The 23,148-nt window shown below is 39.0% G+C and overlaps 1 protein-coding gene across 4 annotated transcripts in view; it reads left to right on the plus strand.

Moving 5' to 3' along the window:
• Positions 1-9,845: 9,845 nt before the first annotated feature.
• The window catches only part of LOC144513061 (cell adhesion molecule DSCAM-like), a 103,487-nt gene continuing 90,184 nt past the window's right edge, over positions 9,846-23,148 (plus strand). For all 4 annotated transcript variants that reach the window (XM_078244129.1, XM_078244139.1, XM_078244143.1 and 1 more), the window contains exon 1: positions 9,846-9,992. In XM_078244129.1, coding sequence (XP_078100255.1) covers positions 9,890-9,992 — 103 coding nt within the window. In that variant the 5' untranslated portion in view covers positions 9,846-9,889. The remainder of the gene's footprint in view (positions 9,993-23,148) is intronic.

Raw genomic sequence — 23,148 nt, forward strand, 5'->3', positions numbered from 1 at the left:
ATTATTACCTGTACAACATTAGTAGTAAGTGCAGCATATTTGTACAGCATTTTGAAAATAAAGTCAAAACTGCAGTGAAAAAAAAAGCTAGAAAAAACAGACTTGCACTGGTAGCACAAATCAAACAAATTAAATTACAAAAAGAAAAACTGGATACAAGAACATTTTATTTGGAATATACAATATTTACAACCAACCAAAGAGCAAGCTGTAATTTTGATATCAAACAGCTAAAATTACAGATATATTATCCTAAAGTCACAGTAATACGTAATAGCAATACCTAATAGCAGCCCTGTCGTCAAATTACGTTCATATACACTACTCATTTGCAACAGCAAATGCCACCTGGACTATTATTTCAATCCAGCAGTTTCAATTAAGGTATCTGGCAAGTCCCTAAATGTTCATACTGAACGTATCTGTAAATATTCACTGACAACATATTTAATTTGTTTTTCCTACAATATCCACTCTAGCAAAACAACATCTGCTTGCAGTGACTAAAGCATGATTAACGGTTGTTATGGTTGTGTTTTGTCACTCACAACACTTGGTTAATGTTAGGGAAAGATCATTTCTTGATTAAATATTGAAAAAGTCCAGACTGAACCACATTGGACTCAAACCCCAAGCTTGGTGTCAAAATCCTGCATTTTGTAGGGCCATCATCCTCCCCAACCATTTTGCACACAGTATTCAAACTTAGCACTTCCTCTACTTGAATAAATGTTGCCACAGGATATAATCCTAACAGCAATTACATTTACCTCAAAGCTAATAGCTACCACAACATATAAAGTCATTATGTGATCTGTACTCCACTCTTATCTTTGCTGTAGTTTGCAATCATTTTTTAAAATGTTTTAAACCCGTAGATTGAGGCAAATCTTAATTTCGTGGCCTGTAAGCATGCAGAAAAATAAAATTCAGCACACGTTGACCAATTGAGTCACCACTTAATAATTCAGAATATATAAGAGTAGGAATATAAAGGCAGGACTTTAAGTGAAAAAGTTCTTTTTGCCACCATTCCACAAAGGAATGTTGTGCCATGGCTAGCTAACAGATTAAGGTAACACAAGTGAAATAAGATCCTTCAGGGCCAAAGGCCATCAGTGTCACATCATTCTCTTCCGCAGCCTCTCGTCACAGCTTTTGTACATTGAAACCTCCATGGACATTGCGATACCTTAGCTGGCATGCAGGTGGACAGCGGCCATGTTAAGACACCATCAACAGCAACTCTTTTGAAGGCCCCTAACCTAAATGTTAGGTGACATAATGAGGGTGGTTGTCCAGTCTGTGCCATGTCTACTTGTTTAACTGAGATAGGGCCTCTGCGAACAGGCATCTGTGCAATAAGAACGCTGCTGGTTAATCGTGTTATCAAGAGAGGCCGTGTATGCATCCATTAGATTAGTTTAGAGGGGATTCGATTATATCCACTCAAGTCTCAATGAGGCATGTTTAAGTATAATAGTAAATTACAAGGAGAATCTTAAAGCATAGCAGTTTCTGATGCACTGGCCAAACTATACTTGTCATCCAAAATATAGCATATGTCATAATGACATAAACTACTGCATTACAGAAAAACTGAGCTTTAATCATAGCCATGACAAAAGTTTGAGAACTGGGTAACTCTTTAACAGGTAGTGTTTGTTGAAATGTGTTTTTGCTGCTTAAATAAGCACATGAGCGCTGGACATTGTTTTTAAATCATATAGAGAACCCCATTAATTTACTATGTGTTCAGCAGTATGCAAAGCGTGGGCTGTGTGATAATTCTGTATTATTGTGAGTTTCTGTTAGTGGAATCATACCATGGCAATACATTTCTGTTGTCTTATATGGTTACTTAACCACTTTACCTTCAATATTCTCAATTATTCCAAATCATTTTATTGTGATAATCTTTAAGATTGTTGTGATCTCCACCATACATACATCAGACACATTTAAAAGCTACTGCTTTTCTTTTTGGCAGTCTCTGTGTTACCAACAGTGATACACCTCACAAGAATAAATCTACCGTAAACAAATATTTATAAATATATTCATACTGTTTGTCAGAAGGATTAGCATTAGCTTTCTATAAATACAGTTTTCATTCTTGTTAATTAGGTTGGGGAGAGGCAACACCACAGTGCTGCTCTCCTCAGTTCTTGGTAAAATGAGAAAATTATTTTAATTAATAGGTATGATTGCAGGTGTTGAAATCTTAAAAACTGTGTAATATTAAAAGTTCCTTCTAATTGCAAAGGCTGCTGTAGATCAGTAGGTACGTTTTTAGGTCCAAATTCATAGTAAACATAAAATGAAACTGAATCTAAGCGACACTTTGAATGTAATCTTTGTTTTATTTACTTTATTACAGACATGAGTTTTCCTCAGGTTTCCCTACACTTTCTAGTGTGCTGGTTACATCATATAGAAATATTAGATTTGTATTAGTGGACGTTTTTTTTATTAATCATCATCAGCAGCAGCAGAGGGAGCTGCTATAGTACAATATAATCCCTCATCAGATCCTCTCTCATGCACTCATCATCAGCAGCACTAGCATAATTTAGACATCACTGTCTTTATTGCTCAGTTTTACTGAAGTGAGAAACAGTCCAGGGTCTCTGGCTTCCCCTTGATGAGACAGGCAGCCACTCTGGCCCATTTAAGACGTGAAAATAGATCAGGGAGAAGGAGGCTCATCTGCTGTGGGAGCCTCGTTTTAGCGTTGCCCGCCCCTCCTAGACATTAGAGGACAGATCTGTCGGTGTGGATCAGCAGCTTGCATACAGCCAACCCTTTCTACTGTCACAGCACTGCTTAATATTCATGAGAGCAAATTGGAAGACAGTCATTTAACTCCCATACTGGACTGCCTGGCCCGGAAGGGTTGTTGTCTGCATGTCTCAGAACGTCTAGCTGCTATATAATGGCCTTTAAGAGAAATTAACTTTGGTAAAATAGGATTTTTAAATTATTTAATTAATTTAAATGAAAAAGAAAATACCTGTACACTGTATTTCAAATTTGGGTCATGCACGGGTCAAAGTCCTACTTTTAGCTGCTGTTAACACAGCTTGATCAGATGCTTTATATCATACCAATGCTGCTATCCACAAATCCACTGAGTAGGAATAGGAATGTGTTAAATTGGGAAATTGCTGTGGCTACTGTGAGTGTTGAATGTGAGGTATGAGCCAGGTATGATCTCCACATCCCAGGCAGACTTGCCCTGAAGGCACAGAGCAGAGAATTGCTTTAATTACCCAGGGTTCCTGCTGTCACGTTGTCACTGTGAAGCACCCGGTGCCATGCTGCCATGCGTTGCTGAATCCACCTACCATGGCAGCTATGATAACTCAGACAATGGCTCTGCTTGCTCAAAAGATGCAAGTGCCCTCTGACATATGGGAAGCTGAAGCAATCCCACTGTCTCTCTGATTCTCTCTTTGCTTCTTCTTGTTTGCTCGCCGCTGTTCTCTCTTCTGTCAGAGAGAGTTCATGAAATAAGCCAGTGGCTTCATGAAAGAAAGAATATGTAACTATGGAATGAGAGTTAATAGGTTGTCACTTGTTTCCCATGTTGTCACTAAATGCTACAGGTACCTGAGATGGTGAAAATCACACCAATGTGGCTTTTACATGCTTTAATCAGGTGTTCTAGTAGTAGTTTCCCCAAACATATGGCTGTGAATACAACATTGAAAATGGGATTTTTGTGGCAACTTCTTTGTTGTTGTGATTCTGCAAAGAGCCAGTTAGTGAATTCATCTTTACCTGCTTTTCGCTCCCATCGGCATTGATTGCATGTTTACTTAAATGAAGCGCCCCAGTGGCTCTGAAAGCACACTGTCATGGTTGGTTACACCCTGTCAACTAATCATCTCTGTTGTGTGAAGGATCACAGTCCTGTGATGATGCTGAACCATAGGTGTTGTTTGTCATATTGTACAGTAACTCTGTGGGAACGCTATTGCGGCTGCTTTCCAAAATCACATTTTAAATAATAAATCAGTGTAAATATTGTGAAAAACAGCTTAATTTAGGAGTTCACACTAGATTTTTCTTCTCAAATAATAATTAGTCTCTTAATATTTAAAAACAAACAACAGATACTTTTGCCTTATTCTGGTCCAAATGACATAAATGAGTCTACTCAGGCTTAAGTAATCATTCTGTTTAAAAGTTCATAAATACCCAGCAGTTACAGTATGTATTTACAGTACTGTACAGTTGTAATGCACCATTCAGTTCAGATGATGTAAAGCCTAAGATTCTAATGCAGATCGGCATGATTGTTAAAGAGTCCTGGCATCTACAAAAAGTAAAATATATTATTGGCCGTTGGATTATTGTAATGTCTTTAGAAACCCCAATGCAGATGTCGAAGTGCTATTAAGCAAGGCACTGCCTTTCTTGAACTAGTCAACCTTGAACCACGAATGTGTTTACTGTATAAATATGTAGCAAACACGCTCATCAAAGGCTCAACAGTTAAAAGCTCAGAAGTAGTACCACACTGTCCTATTCTATGTGGATAGACAAGATAAATTAATAGACAATAATAAATTATGTTTCAAATGAAATACTAGAAAAATTGCTTTAATCAATATTTCTGTATATAATGTGAAGGTGTCACCAGTGATGAACCCACAGAAACTGCAAGTCATTATAGGTCTTTTTGCATCTTGTACCTGATTGTTTTGGTTTTCTGCCCCACAACTTTACTGTTTTGGTTCACTTTCATTGCTCTCATCAGTGTCGTTTTCAGCTGCGACAGGCAAAAACTTACTGTACCAACGATTAACAGACAAAGTTCGCAACTAGCTAGAGAACATTGTAGAGCATTTAGCAGCTAAAGAGCTGGATAGTTCCCTCAGGAGTTGGTGGAGACACAACTGAGCTAAAAAACTGTGTAAATAACCCAATGTCCATTATGCAGTTGCTGCAGCTGTATGCACACTGCAAATGACAGTAGTGCAAAAGACAAATAATGTAGTATCTCTACACTAATGGTAGTGGGTGCAATCTTAAAATATGCTAACCTAAAAATTATGACAATAAAGCCTAAAAACAAAACAGCATACATCTTAAAAAGAATAAATGGAAAAAGAAACACTTCTTACACATGACCCAGAGTCATGTGTACTCCCCACCAATGTTTATAAGGTTGGTATTTTTGCATTCCAACTCTTCTTCTGGCCCTGAAACAGAAATATTAAAATTAAACAGCTTTTTTCCTTCTTACCTTCTCCCGGAAGATATCCCATAGGAAAAAAAGTCATAGTCAATTATAGATGCATATAATGCATTATTGAACAGTGTCATTTATTTCACCTTTACAGTTGAGCTCATGAAAAATTATGCCAATTACTGATTTTCTCTCGGGCAATGTAGTAGTCTAAGTGGTTGGGCCCTGAGGCCGTTTGTTGGGGCATGACACGGTGCTCTTTGTGAGGTCTGAGGGGGTGATGTACCTGCGTCACTGGACCATTTGTGGCCGAGCTCCTGAGCTTAGTCAATTAGGAAAACGAGTAGCGCAGTGATATGCACCAGAGCCCATTTCTTTTTTTAATTAAATCAATCTCGCTATCAGTCAGCCAGTCTAAATTGAGTTGCTCTCATGTACTTTTCATATGTGAAATAGACGAATATCAAAACTGCCATGACATAAATCCTAATCCAATTTCTCCGATTCTTGCACAGAAAAGAAGCTTTCCAAGCAACCACACACTTCTTTGATCTACTTCTCTCCAGTTGTTGCTATTGTGGCACTGTAACGTTCAAAGTATTAATTAACTAAGTACCCAAATTATATTTGCAGAAAACTTTGATGTGTACCAGTTGTGTCTGTCACATTTTTTTAATGAAGAAAATGTTATTTTGTTTTTTTAATGTGCAAAACAGTCTTTGTCTTCACTTTCTTCCCAGAATCCCCACCATATGATCATACAATATCATCAAAGCAGGATCTCAGACAGTGTTAGGCTGACATATTACAATACTAATACATAAATCACATTTACAAAGAGTCTTTTGTATAATCAGCAGAACATTTTATGTCTTATACACAAAGAAAATGTCTACTGAATGCAACATCAGTAAAGGCTGTGTGTTCTAAAAAATATACTGTATATGAATAATTTCAAAGTGTCTTCTCCTTCTCACTAACCTTGAGCACTGTCCATGAACAGGTGGGGTTTTGATCTCCCCCCCTCATGGCTCCAGTCTGTATTATCAACAGAGCACTGAGAAGATTGATACTCCCCATGCCAGCTGGAAAAAGGAGAATGAATCAGAATTTAATATGACTTTGATGTATTATTTTCATCTTGGCTGGTGCCACAGACCCACTGAGAACCCACACAATCCCACCGCATTTTAAAAGATTACAATTGGCTAAAACTTTTTTTTATGTAAGAGAATATATATATATATATATATATATATATATATATATATATATATATATGTAAGTGTATAAAAAAGTTCCTCTGCTGGGAGCATGTATACTGTACCTAATAATATTTTATTGAAGTCAAATTGAACTTAAATAACCAGTGTGTTACGTGAAATTCACACAATCTGCATTTACTGTATGGTTGTCAAAGCACTACACACTATTTATATTATTCATTAACAAATTCAGGAGAAACAATATTTTCCTAGTAAAATGTTCAGTTTTCAGTGATTCATTCATATTAGAAAACATTTTTCTTATAAACAGATAGATAGAAAAAAATGCACCAAAACACATCCAGACTTGCTAATAAACATTGCAAGCTGTTTGCAGTATCATATCTTTAGATTAAACATCTAATGTGCAGAGCTATATCCCAGTCGAAGAGTAATTTTGTTACAAGGCTACAAACAACTGCATAAGTAAACACGTCTCAATATCTGATATTATAAGATTTTGTAAACTTCCAGTATGCATCATTTCCACAAATTTTGAATTAGGCCTATTAAAATTACAAGCAGTGTTTTTGTACTGTATGTTAATAATTGCGTAGCCTGTGTGTTGTTGTTATTGTTTTTGTTTTGTTTTTTTATTGTTTGTTGGGCTTCTTTTTATTATAGTGCAGATAGACAGGAAAGGGGGAAGAGAGAGGGGATGACACGCAGCAAAGGGGCCGCGGGTCAGAGTGGAAACCGGGCCGGTTTTAAAAATAAAATTGAAAAAAAGAAGGCTGCTTCCACGACTCAGCCTACATGGGGCGCACCCGCACCCCAGAGCTGAAGGTCGTATGTATCCGCACCGACTTCATAGTGACAGAAATGTACCTTTCAGGAGCTGCTAGCTAATCTGAAGTAAAAGTATAAATTATGCAGAATCCCGTCAGATGTGATATTATTCTAACATTATATATTATAGTATTGGATTATAGTAATATTATTAATGCGTCAAGGTGTAAGCAGCATTTTAAGTTGCAGTTGGTCCAGAAGAAGCAAAAAATGGAAAGTAAAGTACAAATACCTCAAAATTGTACTAAAGTAAGTACAGTACTTGAGTAAATGTACTGTGTGTGTGACTTTCCATCACTGTAGCTAAATATTGCCATATTGCCAGCAAAACAACAACAGTACCTTTTCTAGATGTTATGGGTCACTTTGGTATACCAAATGTCAGTGTCAATACGGGACTTAATGAGTACAAATAATTGTGCTAATATCTAAGATATTGTGCACACCCTCCATCTTGTGTTTTTCCCCTCTAAAAAAAATCTTTAACTATGCCAGCTTGAAATGTTAAGCCCTAGTGTTACACACCATGGTAAATCTACACAGGTGTTTCTACCCATGGCTGATAAGACCTGTTTTCAGGCCTCCTTTAATAGTTTTGTTGCATCTGTCTTACAGTAGCCTATACCTTTCTCAATGACCTCAATTATAAAGAAAAATAAATAAATACATTGTGTGATATATTTTTTCATAGCCATCATTAAAGTCTTTCACAACATAATAATGCATGTGGTCAGACATCAGTTATTGGACATGGCTACAGCTTCTTTCATGTGGATGAAAACTCCCCACAGTCAGTCCTCATTATCTAAATAGGTTTACCAATGCATACACCAGTTTCTGTAACACAGAGAGTGCAGATTTGTTTGCATTTCAGAAGTGGTGCAAATGTCCAGATATCCAATATGTCAACAAAGAATTTTTGAAAAATGTTGTTAGTGTGCTAATAATTTTGAGTGAGTATTCCTTATTTGTAACAACAAATGAGTGTTATGTGGATGTGCGTGTGTACACAAGCAGGTCATTGGAGTGTCTCATTGCGGTTGAGAGCTGCTGAAGCAGAGAAAAGGATGGAAACGTCTGCAATTTGAAACCTTGTTAGAAATTTATGAAGTGCTAAAATGTTTTCTCCCCAGGGAGGGTCCAAGCCAACTGCCAGTGCCACTGTAAGCCATTTAGTGCAGAGCCTCTGGGCTTGTCACCAGGCTGAGATGGAGAGCGAGATACATACACAAATACTGTAAATACAAGTATTCGCCTGAAATACAAACACTACAAACTGACTTTCTCTCTCAAACAGAGAAGCTGAGATTGCAAACATATGCTGGCTTCATCACTCTGAATCAAACAGCTGTAGATTACTATAGAACTAATTGGTCCAACATTGACATTTATTACCCTCCTCTCCTCTGGAGAATGCTCCCGCACAAACTGCATTTAACGTCAGTCTCATTTCTGTGATGTTGGCCTGAATTAAAGCTTGAACATGATCAAGGCAACTGACCTTATTTCATAATTGATGGTAGTTTATGTTAATTTAATGTTCCCGAGGTCCCAGAGATGGGAATACATTGATGAATCCTAAACTACTGATCATGTTCCAAAATAGAATCACTTACAGTGACTGACTTTAGAGGAATACTAATTTGTGCTATCTAACTTTTGACATTTTCATACTAAAATACCAAACAATCTGAATATAAAGAAGAACAACAAGTACATGTTTGGCCAAAAGTCTGTGCTCTCTGCTACAGATTTCTTTTGAGAACTTAATTCAATGTTTTGCTTCCAAACTATTAACAGGAAAAGGGATCAAATACAATACTGGTTGTAACAGTGAACATCTTGTGTTTCCTCTGTTGCAGTTTTTAGTGAGGACCTACATTCCAGCTTATACTTTGTCAATGCATCTTTGCAAGAGGTAGTATTTGCCAGCACCACAGGGACCTCTGTGCCCTGTCCTGCTGGTGGCGCACCTCCTGCCTCGTTGCGCTGGTATCTGGCGACCGGCGAGGAGATCTACGATGTCCCGGGCATCCGCCACGTCCACCCCAATGGAACCCTCCAGATCTTCAACTTCCTGCCATCCAGCTTCAGCAAGCTGATCCATGACAACACGTACTACTGCACTGCCGAGAACCCCTCTGGCAAGATCAGAAGTCAGGATGTCCACATCAAAGCTGGTGAGTCCACAGAGGAGGGCTTGGTGTAGCAGGAAGGGCTTGTAGTAATGGTGGTGGTGAGGGAAAGAGCAGTATCACTAGTAGTAGTAGTAGTAGTAGTGGTCAGAGCGAGATTAAAGAGTATCATGTAGTTCTAGTAGCAACACTACTAGTAGTGTGATGCTTTTTGTAATAATACATTGGTAAAATCAAACACTTGAAAGACAAATTAATGTGAGTGTATAAATGTGTGTTGTACAAATGAATTAAGTGCATTTTTCCAAAATTATATCACATGTCCCTTTGACAAAGAGCAAAATTATGTCTTATTCTGGACACCAACCCTGTCACAAAAAATGAAAAAGAAGTAAATAATAACGTAGTTGGTCTGTTATGAATGCGACTTGTTTTTGATTTTTTTCCACTGATCTACAGTTTCACGGGAACCCTACACAGTCCGAGTAGCCGACCAGAAGGCTATGAGAGGCAGTGTAGCTGTCTTCAAGTGCATTATCCCTGCTTCTGTTGAGGCCTACGTCACTGTTGTATCATGGGAGAAAGACACAGTTTCACTCAGCTCAGGTAAGACAAGTAATACTTTGTATATGGTGTAAATAGGTAATTCAGCCTGTGACACCTTAAAAATCAAGCCGAATGTGTAATATTTAACAATAAAATGCCGGTGTTTATATTAAAATGACTGTATAGAAGGTATTTCAGTTATGAAAGAGCACACAGTGAAGCCCTTTTGTGCCAAAACTGCAAGATTGAATGTTTGACGAAGGGAGAGGTGTGTTGCTTTTTGTTTGGGGCTGTTAATCCCTGCTCTGCTCCGCTCCGTGCTCTTCGGACACTATGTTCTGTTTCACTGTGAGTCATCTTCTTACCTGTTTTCTGTCGTAGTCTGCCATTACTGAGGCTCTGCAGCTCTGCACAGCCCTGTCCTCTCACTAGCCAGAGGATGTTGATAACTGTCACATTGAATCACTGAGCTTCTCTCTCCTATACACACTTCACCTCAGCCTTCTCCATTTTGAGTCCAGCAAGGGGAAAAGTGGAACAGTTTACATAGCGTCATTGACCTAGTTACCCTTCTTGTTTGAATCCAGTGGCACAGCATGATAACGCAAGACACCAGAACGTTCTGCGGGTTAGATTTTTTTCTCAAGTTAAATGGGATGCTTATCTCTTGATTGCTCCATGTACTGCCCGCTGGCTGATTTCGCTTCATACTGGGGTGTTCAGGGACCTGTAAGTGAGCACTTGATGTCATTTGACTGAGGGCAGAATCTGGTACGGTGTTTTGGTGGCATTTTAAATGTGTCTACTCAAGCATGAAGATGTGTCTTTTGATCCATGCCAGCGACTTATTTACTTGAGGTTACTCGAGTTACTCGCTGCGAGCTACCAGTTGAAGACATTGCCTAATGTCACGGACATTGGACAAATATGCAGCATGCAGATATGATTACGTTCTGTAAATGAAATTAATCATGTAGACAAGACTCAGAGATGATGTTTACCTCATCTGTTATTGCAAAAAGGAGTTCATTATGAGGATAAAATGCTTTCTCTCTAAAAAAATCTCCTCTACATCTTTATCAAAAGCAAAGGTCTGTTAGCTTGAATTAGGAAAAATAGTAAAACCATTTCTGTGAATTATACGTGTGTGTGTGTGTGTGTGTGTGTGTGTGTGTGTGTGTGCGTGCATGTGCGCGTGGGTCATACCTTTACATTGACAGCAATTATTGCCAATCATTTCTTAAATCAGCTCTTATTGTAGTGTCTACAGTGACGTCTTTCCTGTTTTTTATAGCAGGTCTGAAGGCTTTTAGAACATGCAGTGAAGTTTTGATAGATTATATTGTATGCTCAGTGTTCTTTTGAGTTCTTTCGCAAGCGTTCAAAAGAACAACGATATTGGATTGTCCGTGTTTACTCCAATAAGTATTGCAGCAGGCGAGTGCTGTCAAAAGCATGAGCACACTGTCAAAATCACTGCTGCTCTGTGATAAATATTTGATGGTCGATTCTGATGCATGAGCGGATTCACCTCGCACTGTTATGAAGAGGGTATGTTTACTATAGGAGCGAGGGTTAGAGGGATGTGTGTGCAAGTGTGTTAGTGTTTGTGCGTGAGCGAAAAGCACGAGAGAGGCCTTAAGGATACCAACAGGGCATGACAATAGCAACTGGGTGCAGTTCTGCTTCTCTGCCCCCCTTTTCTTCTCTTTTTTTTTTTCAATTTTTCATGAAAGAAGATTTGGTCTCAGTGGACACAAAATAAAGCTATTCAACAGCCACACTGAATTATTAATCTTAGGTTTTTTGTTGGGAACGGTAAGATCAAGCGCACTTTCCTACCCTTGCATTGTGCATCAGAATGCGAGAAAGATCAGTCAAGGCTCCAGATATTTCTCGACTCCAGGATGGTGTTTTTGAACAATTTAGGTGGATGATGTCACATAATTATTAAGCAAATGATGAACATCAACAGTGTACATATCCTGAAACATCCAAATCTTTGGTCACTACTGATTATTTGTCTGCTTGTTTAATAATGCCAGGTGTAAATGTGCTTTTTGAGATCAGTAACTTGCCCGTGGAGAGGAAACTGGCTTAAATCATTGCCGCTGAAATCTTTGAATATCCAGTGCTTCACATTAGGGTCAAAAATAGATGCATAATTACAGACTAGGGCCTGTCTTAATTAATCAGCTGTGATTGTAAAGTTAATTACAATATGAATTACCTCTCAGAATGAGGACTGCTTAGTAGTCATTTGAAGCCGCCTGTTTTCAATGTGAATGAGCACGACGCAAGTTCACTGGGTCCTAATGTTGCCAATAACATACCATTAACCCGTCATGAATTTTAAAATGGATCTCGCAGCATGAGCTTTCAAATGTCCGGCTCCGATCGCCTCCTTTGCTGCTTTTGATTAACAATTGACAGAGCTAATAGAGAGATGAAAGAGGCAAAAAAAACAAAGAAAGTAAGTAGGGAGGGGAGGAGTCGAGCTGTGTCCTATTGTGTTGCTTCCAGGACTTTATATGGCGGACCTTTATTTTAATGCATGTGTCTGTTGTCACATGCACCTTTGTGTAGCAGTGTGCACATGCTTATGTCTGTGTAGTTGTGGCTTTTTTTTTTACATGCTGTTTCAAGTTACCATGCTTTTGAAAAGGGATGGGGCTGGGATGGTGTGTGTTTTTGTGTTTTTCCATCTACCTACCTTTTGTCTCTCATCATTCATGATATGAGGCAGCGTAATGAGGCGGGCGGCCTTGGTTGCAGAGAAGAGCTTCAACAAAACCAAAAAAAGTGCTTAGATATGGAATGATCGGTAAAGAACATGCGGTCCCTGAGACATTGCACTCTCTCTACAGTTGTATGTTGTGCAATTTGCGCATAGATTCTTTGTCTTCTTACAGTAACATTTTGGCTGTTTTGAGTCCTCCTGATGTGCAGTATTTGTTGTAATATATGAGCTCAGAGCTGCTGCAGATGATTTTTCTTCTCTACCAAGCATGTACAATTGGGTGTACATCACCCATACAGTGAGTTCTTATTGACTTTTCTTACCTTCTACGGATATAGAAGCAACATTAGCAACATAATCTCTGTAACAAATGATACACACAATACCGCTGTGCTTAGAAAGCTTTTTATGTATGTGTCAACATTTGCATCCATTCAAATCTTGTTCTGTAAGTGTAGGCATCTTGCAAATTTGGAGACCAGTTTAAATCCAATTGAAATTAATTATGGGACAATACCACAGTATAGTGAAAGCTGGATGTTATTATGTTCATCATCTTGACCCATACAACAAATGTAATGTTAGTGAGGAATAATTTATTAAACACACTTTGGTTTAGCCTAGGTAATTAAGGTGAGGTGTTGTTGGACAGTTGATCAGACAAAACAAGACGTTTTTAAGACGGGGCTCTGGGAACTGCAACCATACACTCTTCATGCAGAGAGCACCTATTTGATTCATTGTGTTCATTTCATAACATTTTAAAAACAAAACTCATCTCCGGCTCATCTCTTGCTAAGTGTGCCAAATGTTAACTCTACCACCTTCATTCAGTCGTTCATCCAGTGGGATGCCTGACACAGCTTTAGATACAGCCTTTATATCTGATGGAGACCTAAGACTCAATTAGCCATTCCTACTTCCTGGATGTGCTTCCATCTTGCTATTCCATCCTCTTAATTGTATGCGACTATTTATCACTTTTTTCCCCTTATGTTTAACTAAACAGTGGGCAATATTATGATACAGTGGGGAGAACAAGTATTTGATACACTGCCGATTTTACAGGTTTTCCTACTTACAAAGCATGTAGAGGTCTGTAATTTTTTAGACGGAATCTAAAACAAAAATCCAGAAAATCACATTGTATGATTTTTAAATAATTAATTTGCATTTTATTGCATGACATAAGTATTTGACCACCTACCAACCAGTAAGAATTCCGGCTCTGACAGACCTGTTAGTTTTTCTTTAAGAAGCCCTCCTGTTCTCCACTCATTACCTGTATTAACTGCACCTGTTTGAACTTGTTACCTGTATAAAAGACACCTGTCCACACACTCAATCAAACCGACTCCAACCTCTCCACAATGGCCAAGACCAGAGAGCTGTGTAAGGACATCAGGGATAAAATTGTAGACCTGCACAAGGCTGGGATGGGCTACAGGACAATAGGCAAGCAGCTTGGTGAGAAGGCAACAACTGTTGTCGCAATTATTAGAAAATGGAAGAAGTTCAAGATGACGGTCAATCTCCCTCGGTCTGGGGCTCCATGCAAGATCTCACCTCGTGGGGCATCAATGATCATGAGGAAAGTGAGGGATCAGCCCAGAACTACACGGTAGGACCTGGTCAATGACCTGAAGAGACCTGGGACCACAGTCTCAAAGAAAACCATTAGTAACACACTTCGCCGTCATGGATTAAAATCCTGCAGCACACGCAAGGTCCCCCTGCTCAAGCCAGCGCATGTCCAGGCCCGTCTGAAGTTTGCCAATGACCATCTGGATGATCCAGAGGAGGAATGGGAGAAGGTCATGTGGTCTGATGAGACAAAAATAGAGCTTTTTGGTCTAAACTCCACTTGTCGTGTTTGGAGGAAGACGAAGGATGAGTACAACCCCAAGAACACCATCCCAACCCGTGAAGCATGGAGGTGGAAACATCATTCTTTGGGGATGCTTTTCTGCAAAGGGGACAGGACGACTGCACCGTATTGAGGGGAGGATGGATGGGGCCATGTATCGCGAGATCTTGGCCAACAACCTCCTTCCCTTAGTAAGAGCATTGAAGATGGGTCGTGGCTGGGTCTTCCAGCATGACAATGACCCGAAACACACAGCCAGGGCAACTAAGGAGTGGCTCCGTAAGAAGCATCTCAAGGTCCTGGAGTGGCCTAGCCAGTCTCCAGACCTGAACCAAATAGAAAATCTTTGGAGGGAGCTGAAAGTCCGTATTGCCCAGCGACAGCACCGAAACCTGAAGGATCTGGAGAAGGTCTGTATGGAGGAGTGGGCCAAAATCCCTGCTGCAGTGTGTACGTATGATCTCTGTAATTGCAAACAAAGGTTTTTGTACCAAATATTAAGTTCTGCTTTTCTGATGTATCAAATACTTATGTCATGCAATAAAATGTAAATTAATTACTTAAAAATCATACAATGTAATTTTCTGGATTTTTGTTTTAGATTCCGTCACTCACAGTTGAAGAGTACCTATGATAAAAATTACAGACTTCTACATGCTTTGTAAGTAGGAAAACCTGCAAAATCGGCAGTGTATCAAATACTCTCCCCACTGTATATGCTGTTAGGCAATATACAATCGTTAATCGTCGACAGCTTTATTGTAATTTGTGATTTTATATGAACATTTTTGCATCCATACTTTGATTTGTCTGGTATTAAAATGTATTTGTTCTGCTTAAAACCGACAATATCATGTCTGTGTATTTTATTTATGATCAATTTCTCCATTGTTTTTAGAGAGAATGTATTATATCATGATATATATTGATGCTATGGTAAAAATATATAATTATAAAAATATAATATATAAAACATACCAATGTAAAGTGATATTGGCCGCCCCTAGTTGGACTTAACTCACACTAAATGTAGAGAGGTTTATATTTTTGTGTATACTGTACATAGGATATCTGTTTTATAATATATGTCAGATGCTGACATTGTATATGTTGCATTTACATTGAAAACAATACAGAGAGATCAGTGAGTAAGTAAGTAACTTCTCTCTTCCATTTTTCTTCTCTCCTTTCTTGCTTTGTGTTCTTCTTTTGTTTCTTTTTATTTACTCTTCTCTTCCTTCAGTCCTCCATTCCTTTCCATCCTCCTCCGCTGGCCTTGACTATCGGCCTTCTCTCCTCTCTTCTCATCTCATTGCATAACCTGCTTGGCACAGCGCCCCAGTCAATTTCCTCCTGCGTGGAAAATGCTGTTTTTTTATTTGCTTTATGCAAATAAGTCACTCCAATACTCACAACATCAGTAAAAAAAATCTCCAGTTCCATTTTTCAGTCACATTCATGTCAGCGGATTCCCAACTGTGTGTTTAGCATTTAAGCGATGAAAGTGCCTCTGCACCCTCGTATCTGCTCATTCCTCTCTCATGGGTTCTTATTGAGTGCTTATAGAGGCTAATTAAACATTTTGCTTGCTAATAGAATCACAGTCTTAACCAGCCACCAGCCCAGTCGCTGGAATGTTAGGATGTCTTCTAAGGGGCTACTGTAGGTGTTTGGTTTACAAGATCACTGCTCAGCAGGAATTTATCATGCCAGTGATGTGCCACCGCCTCCATTTTTCACTGAGATTGACAGTGAGGGCACTGAGAGGCAGGCGGAGACAGGGCTGTAAATTCAACATGCCCAAAGTCAGGCCAACCTTGAAAGGAGGGCACAGTGATAGAATTGAGCTTGGGAGGAAATAAGATGCAAGGAAATGTTAGAGGAGGAGAGGGCAGATTAGAGGAGAGGAAGTGAGAAGAGAGTTGGGAAAACAAGAGACTGAGAAGGAGAAGATTTGAAAGCAAGAGAGGAGGAGAGTGGGCGAGGTTTTTTCTTTGGTAAACAAGGGACTGCGTCACATTAGCCACATGATCTTTTCCCTCTGCCTTCTTCCCCTTCCCACTTTCCTACCTCACTCACTTTTCCTTCGCTCTGTCTCTGCCTCTCATTCTTCATCTCTCTCCAGAGTTCTGTCTCTCCTTGCACAAACATGGTTTGTTGATCTTGTTTTTCAGGGGCTAGAAAATGGGTGATCCCTGCATGTAACCACAGCGATTCACAGCAATATCTAGGTATTAATATGTACTGGTGCCAGATCACGCCTGCAAATATACATGTGTCTGAGTTTGTGGTTGCATGATGTGTTTTTTTTGCAAACTACTCCACCCATCCTGCAGTGAAACCCTATGAAAACAACACAGCCTATCATTTTGCTCCCCCCCTCCTCCTACACAGATCAGCAGTTAGTGAAATGCTGACCCTTGTCTTTCGCTGCACCCCTTTTCCCAGTCCACTCACACACAGCTGCCTGAAAACTAAGGGAGATGGGAGTGCTTATTGTTTGTACAGTGTGTGTGTGTGTGTGTGTGTGTGTCTTGGTGCGTTTAAAGGTGCTGTAATATTCATTGTCTATACATGTGAGAGACGGAGTGCAAAGTCTGATTCTGTCAAGTAGGAAGTGTTTGGGGGTGGGGTGGGACGGGGGGCACTCTCCTGAAAGAAATAAAAAAAAAGAGCAAAGAAAAAAAATCAATATTTGTGTGCATTAATCACGCTGCTGCCACAGAGAATTATGGGAACATGAGCTGAAGGATGCATTTTGTGCATTTGCAACATATGAGTGCTGTGTGAAGGGGAGTTTGGGGAATTGGAAAAGGACGAGACAAGACCCTTTTAGTAAGAAGTGAGGTTAGAGCAGAGATAGTTGGGGGGGTGTTTTCTTCATGTATTGTGTGCACAGTGTGTCTCTCTGGTGCATTTTGACCTACAGTCTTTTGTAAGGCTCGCTTTAGGATAGCATTTATTCATTGTTATTTTGAAAGCTTTAATGTTATAGCTTCCGAGATTACATTTTTGTTTTAAAGCTTTTGTTTTGGGTCTCATTTTTAGTATTACATTATTATTTTGGTTTCACATCTTCCCTCTGCTTTGAGATTTGCCATTTGGAGAGAAAGAAACTAAGCTCTTTTTGACTTTCTGTTTGAGCTGTTGCTGTTTGAAGTCTCCATCTTAGCTGCGGTGAAGGCTTGAGGATGTGATACATATTTGATAAGGATCGATAGAAGGGTTACTGAGACAGAGATGGAGGCAAATCGATCTTGGACAGGGCTTCCCAAAAGTATCTTAAACCTAAGGTCATCTTTGGAGTGTCCTTATGGCTCAGCGGCTGATGCACACACTAATTCGTGCCGAAATACAATGCACATTTTAATTCTACCTTGCTTTTACAAGGTATAATTTTATAATACATCAGTAGAACAATCTAGTGAAGTAGAAATACCAGAAGAAGGACTGTTCTCAGCTTTCAGATTTGTTTAATGCTTTACGGTTAATGTATTATATTATGCCATCTACTGACATCCTATTCACTATGCACATAAAACAATAAAGCAATCTTTTTAGTGACGGGAGACTGAACAGCAGACAACATTCTGGCACGGTAGCTGTGATTCCCAGCTGATACTCCATACGGATAGACAAAATCAACAACTGTTGAAGCGGGCACTCTTCCATCAGTGTTTACTAATAAACAGTAGCAATATGGCAGCCATTAAGCTGTTTAGGCAGGGAATGATTAGGGTGGTGATGGCTGGGCGCATTGGGAGACTAAACATGCTCTCATCTTTAATAGGCAATTTGGCTTTCTGTGATGGGGATGCCCCTTTGTTTTCGACTTGGATTGAAGACAGCATCTTAAATAAGCACTGTTTTGGTAGAGTGTGCTATCATTATACTGCAGGAATCTGGTTTACAGTAATGTCCTGAATTTGTTTTTATAGTTTTGGGCTGTCTGTGCATGATTCAGAGTATAATATCAAGACTACATTCAGTGTTACTTTATTGTGGATCTTACACAGATTGTTATGCAATCAGGACAGTACAAATAGGACTGTGCATTTTTAGACAATCCAATACAGTAATAGAAAAAGGTTAATATGAGGACACGTTGACAAAAAAGTTAGAAATATGTGTTTATAGTTGAGTAAAGCTCAGTTAGTGGAACGGGTCCATCCTGCCAGAGCTTATGGATTACTGTAGAGCAACACTGTGTTGAAAATGGACTGGAGCCGGGCCAGAACTGGCCTGGCGTAAGGCCAAGACACAGATTAGTAATAAGCATGGTGTGAGCTAATTACAGCCGGAACAAGCAATTAATTTCTGTTTATAAACTCTCCTGGTTGTGGGCTGTTGGATGACTGTGGCTGTGTAGGTGCAAACTCCCTCTGTACGCGTCTGCGTGTGTCAGTGACAGGTGGCGTGGTTCATGGAAGAACCTTCCCATATGTTCCCAGCTGAAGCGCTGGGGGAAATGGAGACAAACTGGTGTGCTCAATCACATCCCATAATGCAACAGTGTCTGATCCCATCTTAAAAGTGACTGATTAGAGTAGAAAAGGCACTTAATAACTCAAATCACTCTGCTGACCTAATAGGGATTTTTCACTCCATTCTTTCTCTCCCGTCTTCCATCCAATCAAGGATTAATACATGGTCTTATTCTGCTCCCAGGGTGGTTAATCTGGAAAAATACAGTAAATCACATTGAGCCTCTTTAAACTTTCACACAGTGCCTTGGTGCCTGTGCCCCCCTGCGGGGCATCTATAACGCTGATTAGACATGATCATGGTTTTAGAGCACCTGCTGGACACCAATCAGAGGAAGAGATCTACGTGAGGTTGTTTGTTTTTTTTACTTTGGACTATGGATCTATACATTATAGATTTGTCTCAGAAAATGTTATCTTAAAACGTGAAAACCACCAATTTTCAGAGATGGGAAGTAACGAAGTACAAATACTTTGTTACTGTACTCAAGTAGATTTTTCAGACATTTTTACTTTACTTTACTATTTCTATTTGTGCTGACTTTTTACTTTTACTCCTTACATTTTTAACACAAATATCGGTACTTTCTACTCCTTACATTTTACAAAATTGGCTCGTTACTTTAGTTTCAAATCATTTCAGTGGAGTTACGTTATTATTTCTCGCGTCATCAATACCGAATTCTATCTAATTGGATGGGAATATACGTTGCACTTGACGCACCACTACAAGACGACTCGACAGATTTGGCAGCATTTATTCGCAGCAAATCATTGTGGTTTGATGGTGGTAACATTAGCATAGTAGTATGGACGGCGACATGATTGAAAATGAAGAAAACGGAGATCCCAGAGATTCGGCAGACAAGCAGCAGGACATTCCCAATCATCCTTGGCCTTATCTGAGAGACATGTTTGAGATAATAGGCATCAAGAATGACTCCTGGCGAATATGCTGCAAATTGTGCCAACCGAAACACCACGAAAGGCTACTTTTACTTTTATACTTTAAGTAAATTTCCAAGCCTGTACTTTGTTACTTTCACTTGAGTAAAGAAGTTAAATCAGTACTTCTACTTTTACCAGAGTATTTTTTTAACACAAGTATCTGTACTTCTACTTGAGTACAGGAAGTGAGTACTTTTGCCATCTCTGCCAATTTTACACAATAAAGTTCAATTTACATGTCACAAAGAGTACTGTACAGTCCAGCAGTAATGAACTTTTTTGTCAACCAGAAAAAGAAGAGTCCCATAATTTTTTGTTCCACGATCTTTTGATCTTATTGGGCAGACTGTTGGTGACAGTAACATCTGAAACATGAATGAAAGGAAATTAGTTCATCAAATGTGGGCTATCATAGTAAGTGAGCTTTGCAAACATGAATTGGATTCTGAAAAAATATCATAATTGTGGTTTTTATTCTAATATTTTTATATACTGTACTTGTATGGGTCCGTGCCATTAGTCCATCTGTATCAAGTTGAGCTGAGATTTTGAAGACTACTCTTGTTGGTGAAATTAGCACTTTTAGTACAACATGACAATGAAATATACTTTGACTATATTATTTCCTTTCAGAAAGTGCAGGTTGACTAAACATTCTGTCTATCTGTTTGAAGACAAAATTGACCAGCGTACCCAAAGCGATAGGGCTGGGTGAAATGGGTAAAATCAGTGTCAGGATATTGATATGAATATTTTTCCAATATTGATAAATAACATCTTAAACATACACTGTACATAAAAATAAGAACATTTACGGGACAGTCTTACTGCATCACATCAGTTTCAGTTGACTTCTCCTGTGATTTCGACAAATGGTTCTCCAGATTGACTCCTTCAGTAGCAAATGACCAGCTGACTTCACTGCAAGGTGACCCTCTATCTTTTTCATGATGGATGAGGCATCAAGCATCATTATTTTTCTTCAAGGCTCGTTTTCTCTCCTCTTCTTTGGCATGAGCCTTGAGAACACATACAAACAAACACAGACACTGAGTATACTTGCAGCCTGTCTTTGACCTCACCTTGCCATTGTACAGCCAACGACTGAGATCCAAACAACACCCAAACTCCCTGAAGGCTGCAGACAGTCAGTTTCTGTCATAACTTGAGTGTCTGTTAGATGGTCAGAGCTGTTCTTGTGGGGCTATATGTCTGATAAATTTATGATTATGTTGTTAACATAATTTAAAAATGTGTCCTGCATGCTGTCGATGATTGGTTCTTAAATGTAAAAGGATGTGTCATGCAGAAATATTAAAGGTGGAATGATCTCATGTTACACTGTGAGTGTGGCCAGTCAAGCTGTCATTTGCGCCAGTGACGTCACAATGTTACAACCGCGAGCAGAGTGGCCTTTTGACAGACGCAGCCTGCAATCTTCACATCAGCACAGTGCGATGAGCCAGCCAATCAGAGCCACACGCCCATCGCTGCACACGCTTATCACCTGCATACAGCTGCTGTTGCCCCTCTGAGGGAGCGAGTGAAGAGGAGAGGAAAGAAAGAGCAAGAATAAATAGTGTGCCTGAGACAGAGGGTGATTTGTGTCGAGTCGTAGCACATTTATGCTTGCTTCTTTCTTTTATACAATTTCAGAGGTGCGTGTTTGAAGATATCTTTTTCTGGTCACTATAATCCACATTTGCCATTTACGGGGAATTAAAAGAAAAATCATTGTGTTAGTTGTGATTAGTGCTGCATCAGCCGGGCAATAGCTAAAATGTGATTCAGAGTGGAAACGTGCCTTGTAGCCCTTGTGAAATGAGAAGGGAGTGAGAGAGAGGGAGAGATAAGCTCAATCTGAATTGATTTTCCTGTTACTTTCTGCTGTACTTGAGTTTCCATAGCAACGTGGTCAGGTTCCCTCGGCCTCCTAGGGCAAGTGTAATTGTTGTCTGTTCCTCCCAGCCAAACTCTCCATTTCTCTCTCGTTCTCTCCTTTCCTTCCTCTGTCTATTTTCTCAACAATGGAAATGTGATGAGATTCTTTTTGGACTTTTCTGCAGTTGGTTGAGCTAATATTAAGCACTTTCAGGAACCAGCTACATTAAAGCACATTGCAGACCTTTATTTTTACCATAAGCAAGCTTTGCTTATTGTTAACCAATGTAAAGTGTATGTTTATCCAACCAATGTGGCTGGAAATTATGACTTTATTCATTATCGGTAATCTCTGTATGATTTGTACAATTCATCAATTGTTTGGTCTATACAATGTCAGAAACTATTACAATGTCCAAAGGGACATATTCAAATATCTTGTTTTGCCCAACCAACCATCAAAAACCCAAAGCTTACTATATATATATATATATATATATATATATATATATATATATATATATATATATATATATATATATATATATATATATATATATATGGGCGCCCGCTCTGCCAACTGAGTTATCTGGGCGCCCAAAGATTACTATAATTAAAGAGGTGATAAAGTAGCAAATCTCACATTTGAGAACATAGAACTGGAGAATGTTTGGTATTTTTGCTCAATTTGTGCTTTGATGAAGGATTAATTGATTGTCAAAATAGCTGATCTTGTCTGTCTAAATAGGTTAAATTAAAAGGCAAATGCATTTGATTTCACAATTATATTCTTTATGATGCTTGTGATGTATTACTGTGTCTCAGTGCTCGTCAGTGGCCATATGCTTAAAATCTTTGGAGGTACAAAATAAAATGCTGCTGTTGTCCCTGGCTATGTTCACAGCACAAGATCTGCTGAATCTCATGAAACTGCCACACTCTTACATAGTGCCATGCACATATCAGATCAAATGAGAAATGTACAGTATAATGAAGAACAATTTAACAATAGGTAGCTCAAGATGTGTAAAATGTTTTTAGTTACATGATTATTTCAGAAGATCAGAACAAGGATAATAATACAGCACAAATCCGTTTTATTTCTAATAAAACTGTATAGCAGCAGTTTGGAGATAATTAATGCAAACTGCTGTGTCACAACTTTTGCTGGGATTTGATGGTAAGCACAAAATGTGTGTCAAACAAGAGATTTTAAATGAGGCCTCCTAGCTTAGACACAGACAGGAAGAGAGAGAGGAGAAGAAAGCTAGAATAATCCTAAATTGAGTTTGCCGC

Source organism: Sander vitreus, chromosome 3 (genome assembly GCF_031162955.1).
Source record: "Sander vitreus isolate 19-12246 chromosome 3, sanVit1, whole genome shotgun sequence".
NCBI lineage: Eukaryota > Metazoa > Chordata > Actinopteri > Perciformes > Percidae > Sander > Sander vitreus.